Below are 6,849 nucleotides of genomic sequence, written 5' to 3' on the forward strand. Positions count from 1 at the left end.
AATCTTGAGTGTGAAGAATTGAGGAATTTCTGTGTCAATCTCCAATTAAGATCCCTTTGATTATCTCACTGCATAATTGAATTGAATCCAATTTCCTTTACTGTCTCCTCTTTAATTTCATGTTAATTGCTTTGTGAATTTGGATCTGGGAAGGCAATTCAAATCTAGACTTTGCTATCTAGTCTCTGGAGTCCTGAGATCCCATTTTCGTTTTGGTTCTTCTGTGAACCCCTGCTACAATTTAATTTCCCTTTCTGTTTGAGATCTAACAGAACTCAAATCATCTCTTGCTTTGATAATTGTTGCAATTTAATTTCCCTTGCTTGAATTCTGAAAACCCAGTCCTCAAATCCCTTTTCCATTCAAGCAATTTATATTTCTTGCACTTTAAGTTACTGCAATTTACATTTCTTGCTCTTTAAGCTTCAGTCATTTAATTTCTTGTTCTTTAAGATTCAGCTCTTTTACTTTCAGTTCTCTTTAATTTCTGCAATTCTCCCCTCCCCCTTTACATTTTCTGTCATTTACTTACTGTTGGATACAAAATCACTCAACCAAAACTTGATTCGCTTGACTAAACCAACCACTAAAATAAAATTGCTCAATCCTTCAATCCCTGTGGGATCGACCTCACTCCCGTGAGTTTTATTACTTGATGCGACCCGGTACACTTGCCGGTGAGTTTTCTGTTGGATCATTTTCCACACATCAAACGCACCCTAAACCCTTTAATGATGCATCACATTACACTTCAAACGGTTCACTTGGTTCAGGAAATACCAACACGAGTGTAGTAGTCAACCTTTGCTTCAATACTTGAAAACTCTCCTCACATTCTGGGGTCCAGACAAAAGGCGTATCCTTCCTAGTCAACTTAGTTAAAGGTAAGGCGAGCTGTGAAAATCCCTTAATGAATCTGCGCTAATACTCTGCCAGACCTAGGAAACTCCTGATCTCTGTCACTGAGGTTGGTCGGTCCCAATTCATCGCTGCTTCCACTTTAGCAGGATCCACAGCTATTCCCTGCTTACTCACCACGTGACCAAGAAGCTTCACCTCACTCTTCCAGAATTCGCATTTAGATAACTTAGCATATAACTTCCTGTCTCTCAGAATTTGCGATACAGTTCGCAAATGATTAGCATGCTCCTCTTTAGTCTTAGAAAAAACAAGAATGTCATCAATGAAGACAATAACAAACTTATCCAGATATGGCCAGAAAATCCTGTTCATATAGTCTATGAATACTGCTGGAGCATTAGTCAATCCAAAAGACATCATCTTATACTCATAATGACCATAACGTATCCTAAAACCAGTTTTTGAAATATCTTCGTCTCTAACCCTTATCTGATGATACCCGGATCGCAAATCAATCTTAGAAAACACACCGGCACCCTGTAACTGATCCATTAGGTCGTCGATTCTAGGTAACGGATATTTATTCTTCACAGTGATCTTATTCAATTGCCGATAATCGACACATAAACGCATACTCCCGTCCTTCTTCTTTACCAGTATCACTGGCGCTCCCCACGGAGAAACACTTGGTCGAATAAAATGCTTACCCAACAAATCTTCTAGCTGAGCCTTCAGTTCAGCCATTTCTAAAGGTGACATCCTATAAGGTGTAATTGAAATTGGACCGGCTCCAAGCACTAATTCAATTGCAAACTCAACCTCTCGGTTAGGTGGAAATTCATTAATATTATCCGAAAACACATATGGAAATTCACATACAACCGGAATCTGTTCTAAACTCTGATCATCACCTGATACTCCCGCAGTTAATAACATAATACCCTGACATTCAATTCCAGAACAGTTTACTATCATAGAGTTCAAATAATAATTATTCACCTCAACCGGCACTTTTGACCCCTCCGGCATAAACTGTACTGACTTCTCAGAACAATCAAGAAAAACATGATTATTTGATAACCAATCCAATCCCAAAATGAGATCAAGACTAGTCATTGGCAAACAAATCAAATCATGCACAAACTCACATTGATGTACTCGAAATGGAACTTGTGGGCATCCTATTCTAGTCACTATGGCTTCGTGAGTAGCATTATGTACTTTCAAATCCTAACCTAAAACCACCATCCTCAATTCTAACTCATTAGCCTTTTCAAATGTAATAAATGAATGAGTTTCTCCTGAATCAAATAAAGCATTTAAGATTTTACCAGCCATTTCACCATTACCTCTAATCAGTGTCTCAGATCCATCAGCGCCTGCTGCAGAAGTGGTGTACACTCTCCTTGGCTGTTGTACCCTACCAATCTCATACTTCTTCTTCTCTGGACAATTATTGGCCATATGCCCGGGCTGTCCACAAAAATAGCATACCCCAAGTCCTAACCTGCACGAAACTCCAGGGTGATACTTTTCACACCTCTGACAGTTCAAATCCTGCTGTGGCTGCCTCCCAAACATTCTTTCCTGACTAACATTAGTATTTGGCCTTCTGTAATTAGCCTAGCTCTGAGTTTGCTGAGGAATAAAGCCTCCACGCTTGAAATTCCAACCTCTTAGAGAAAAGTTTCTCCCTGAAGGCCTCTAAAAAGGCACCATCAAACTTCCTTTCTCTGCTGCTGCCTTTCTCACACAATCCTCAGCCACCCTACTCTTGTTCACCAATTCAGAAAACACTCTGATTTTCATTAGAGTTAGGAAGCTTAGAATATTGCTCCGAAGACCTCCCTCATATTTAATACACTGACATTCAACAAAATCTTCAGGTGCACCATGACAAATACGAGAAAAGTGACATAACTCCTCAAACCTGCTAGTATACTCAGTAACAGTCATCTGGCCCTTCTTTAATTGCATCAATTCAAGTTCCTTGGCATTTCTGACTGAATTAGGAAAGTATTTCTTATAGAATTTTGTTCGGAGCATCTCCCAAGGAATCGCAGCACCATCAGGTTGGAGGATACGTCATGTTCCCTGCCACCAATACTGAGCCTCACCTTGGAACTGATAAGTTCCAAATTCAACCCATTGCTCATCAGGAACCTGTTGGGCCTGCAATGCCCATTCCATAGCCTGAATCCAATTATCTGCATAAATAGGATTTGAGGTTCCTCTGAAGATCGAAGGGTAAACTTTCAGAAATTCAGCAAGTGTCATAGGACCGTCCTCATCATTATTGTTCCCTTGATTACCCTGGTTTATCTGATTACCCAATGCCTTGGCTGTCGCCTGTATAGCTGCAACCATATTTCCCAGGGCAGCCATAAAGTCTACTGGGTCAGTCCCCGCCGGGCTAGGAGTAACAGTGCCTATCCTACCTCTACCTCACCCGCGACTGCGTCCGCGAGTTGACATCTGGTCCCTATACACACCAAACAAGTGATATTAAGTTGATTAGTCTCAATATCGCAGGTCTAATGCTTTAAGTTCCAAATGCATGCTCACAAACGTTTATGCCATATATATCAATCAGATATCCTAATAGCACATAAACACATATATAGAGAATGCACAGAAGCACAATCAGTCCGTCTTTCAGGCTCTATAGGAACGAACTACTCTGATACCATAATGTAACACCCTACCACACTGAGTTTTACGCTTAAGTCGTAAAACAGAGGTGGTGTGGTATTACGACCTCTAAAATAAAATGTGTACATATAATAGCAAAAGAATTATAATATGCTAGGAGCTTTGAAGAATAGAGGAAACAAAAAGTGAAATGTTCAAAAAACGAGCTAACTTGCGTGTTAAGAAAGCTACAACTATTAAGTGTAAAATAACCCAAAACAGAAACAGAGAGCTAAAGGTACAAAGTAACGAGCTTCTGATTCAGCCTGCAAAGTCAAGACTGGCCGGAGAATATACACACATATACATACATATATACATATCCAAAACCCAAATGTACATAAATAAAATCTTGCCTCTCCATAATCCACTAAGAGGATAAAAAAGAATAAGTCACGTGGAAAGAAAGCTAAGTCAGGTATAACAACATAGGATGAAATAAGAACCGGAGGTTCTCAGTATGGTAAAAGTGTCACACACATAGTATATAAGGTCTTGGGAATGCCAGAGGAAATTTCAGAACGCCGACACTCAGATTATAGAGCTTAAAGTATTAAAAAGAAGCCATAAGGTGGTTTTCTAAAAGTATTAAAGCCTAACTTAACCTTAAATCTAAGTCCCATACTGCCATTCCTCCGTACCTCCAACTCCATCATGCTTTTCACAGACAAATAAACAGATAAAGGGAAGCACAAGAAGGTTACAAATACCGCAGGTAACAAATATACATTTAAAATGGCAAGTACATTTAGGCACACCCAGTTAATACACAAGCAAGTAATTCAAGTAATATGTATATGATGCATGCCTGTCCTATGGCTGATGAGGCTCATCTGTCGGTTATCCAGCCAACCCGACAAGTTCGAAAACCTTAGACGGTCCCTCGACGTGCATCCCCAAGAGTCTGTGGATAGGTTTTCTCAAATAATCAATATTTCTCAATGGGGGTAACATTCTCGGGAATTTATAGTGTTCGGTCACCCTTACATCATAAGGTCAACAGAGTATCGAGTTTTTAACCTGGTACACGTGGTGGCAAGCAATGGTACTTTACCTAGGGAATCTCGTATCTCAGATCATTCAAATTCATAAGCCATATAAATAATTCAATTATACTTCATCAACATCCACATCATTCTCAATCGCATCTCATTCTTTATCATACATCAATCATGCTCAATCATTAAACTTCATTATCACACCTCCCATTCCGTCCATCAATAGTTCCAATTCAAAACATAATTCATTCTTTTCTAAATAAATCAAACTTAAAACATACTCATTTTCTTAATAACTCAAAATAAAACCATACAACCTTTGAATCTAAATCTTTTTAAATAATCATATAAACAAAATCTCTAATTTTTATAACATTTCGGCAGCCTCTCTTCTAAAACTCAGACTTTGCCACCCTTTTCGGGTCCAAACCTGCATTCTTTTTAATTCAACATACCCTTCCTCATCATCATAACAATCACCACAATAAATCTACCTCAGATCAACAATTATACTCAAACAATATTCAAATCCAACAACCAAAATTTAACTAAGAATCATAGTTCACAAATCCTAGGCTTTTAACACAAAATACATCATTATCACAACAACCTCCATAATAGTTATACCTCAAATCAATAATTCACCAAATCATCAGTTAATCAACAAGCACCAAACCAACCATGTTCATCAACAGGATACTAAGTATTAAATATACACATGCAATCTAACTTATCCTATGGTCATCTAGCCTAAGTTTTCACAGAACATTATATATTAAATGCAAGAAACCTAAACCATACCTTGGCCGATTTCCACGTAACGACCAAAGCAATTTATTCAAAATCAAGGCAGCCTCTCAAAATTCAACAAACTCTAAGCTCAGCTTCCTCCAAGTTCCAATATTCACAATTTTAAGCTCCAATTATTTATTTTCAACCTAATACACATTTATAACACATATATATCTAATTTAATACTCAAAGCTCAAATTCAATGAAATTAAAATAGAATTATCGTATCCTCACCTTATCCAAGCTTTACATAAGCAAAAGTGAACATTTTTCTCAAGCTAATTGGATCCTAAAACATCAGAAATCAAAGAAATTCAACATTCCTACTCAAAATTTGAAAATTGGGGGAAGAGGAGGTTGAGAGTGATTAAACAAGTTACCAGTGAAATTGTTCCGGTAAAAACGTTGAGTTCGACGTAGTGAATTTGTGGCCACAAACGGTGCAGCGATCGGAGCTCGGACGGAGAAGTTACAGGAGTTGAAAATTTACGTAAGGGTTACGGGAGTGTTTCTCGTTTTTCTTCTCCCTGGAAGCTGAAGGCTTCATTGCTACTGTAATGTGGGAGAAGACAAAGTTGGGTTCATTTAATAGGTTGGTCCGGTTGGACCGACGACCCAGTTGGAACGACGGCCCGGTTTGGACCCGGTTCAACCAGTTTGGTCCGTTTGGTCCAATCTTCGACCGTTTTTTTCCAAATTAGTGTCAAAATTCTTGTTTCGATGAGATCTATCATAATTTAATATAATATTTATATTTCTAATCTTATTTATTAAAAACTAATTTATTGACTAATTATCTACTAATTTAACGGGGTTTACAACTTGCAACGAAGAAATTCTATTTTGTGAAATTCCTAACGCACTCTTGGCTTTTTATCAATAGGGTTTCAATCTTTATCTATTGACCACGAACTTTCTTCCAAAATTTTCCTCCATGACTTCAATGTGTCCGAATGGAGATATTTTACTTATTGTGTATGGCCTAGACCACCTTGATCATAACTTTCTAGGAAATAACTTTAATCTTGAATTAAAGGGCAAAACTTTCTGGCCTAGTTCAAAATCTTTTGGGAGGATCTTCTTGTCATGCCACTTTTTTATTCTTTCTTTGTATAATTGATTTCTAATTCCTTGCTTCCTCAGTATCTAAAGCATTAACTAGTCGTCAATTAATTAATCAAGAGATTAAGCACAAAAACTAATTTAATTTTCTTATAAGATTTAAAAGTAGTTCTTAGGTCGAATTACATGTCACATATTCAAGTTAGTCCTATCTGATTAAATCTTTAGAAGAAAAAACACAATTTTGAAAAGTTATTCTAATCCAAATTATGTCACTTATTCAAAATTAGAGTTATTGAAAATCATGAATGTATCACATACTAATTGAACTACTATTCCTAGCTGAAGTCAAATAATCACGTGTAAGAGTGATGAGCGGATAATTTGTACGCTTTTTGGCATTGTTTTTAGTATGTTTTTAGTATGTTTTAGTTAGTTTTTAGTA

At 37.4% G+C, this 6,849-nt stretch overlaps 1 protein-coding gene across 1 annotated transcript; it reads right to left on the minus strand.

The window, feature by feature from the left end:
• Positions 1-2,091: 2,091 nt before the first annotated feature.
• Positions 2,092-3,228, minus strand: LOC107458522 (uncharacterized). Its single transcript, XM_016076728.1, has 3 exons — positions 2,979-3,228; positions 2,578-2,864; positions 2,092-2,334 (listed from the first exon to the last, which is right to left on the minus strand). Exons 1-3 carry the CDS (start codon positions 3,226-3,228, stop codon positions 2,092-2,094), a joined length of 780 nt encoding a protein of 259 aa, XP_015932214.1.
• Between the last annotated feature and the right edge of the window lie 3,621 nt (positions 3,229-6,849).

Source organism: Arachis duranensis, chromosome 7 (assembly GCF_000817695.3).
Source record: "Arachis duranensis cultivar V14167 chromosome 7, aradu.V14167.gnm2.J7QH, whole genome shotgun sequence".
In the NCBI taxonomy this organism is placed as follows: Eukaryota; Viridiplantae; Streptophyta; class Magnoliopsida; order Fabales; family Fabaceae; genus Arachis; species Arachis duranensis.

What these genes read in the sequence shown, in the direction of transcription:
- LOC107458522 (XM_016076728.1), bottom strand. Translation starts at nt 3,228, where the DNA reads ATGGTTGCAGCTATACAGGCGACAGCCAAGGCATTGGGTAATCAGATA. An exon ending in TGGAACTTATCAGTTCCAAG is followed by an intron (nt 2,865 to 2,978) that starts GTGAGGCTCAGT and finishes TTCCTAATTCAG; the next exon opens with TCAGAAATGCCAAGGAACTT. An exon ending in CAGAGAAAGGAAGTTTGATG is followed by an intron (nt 2,335 to 2,577) that starts GTGCCTTTTTAG and finishes TTTTGTGGACAG; the next exon opens with CCCGGGCATATGGCCAATAA.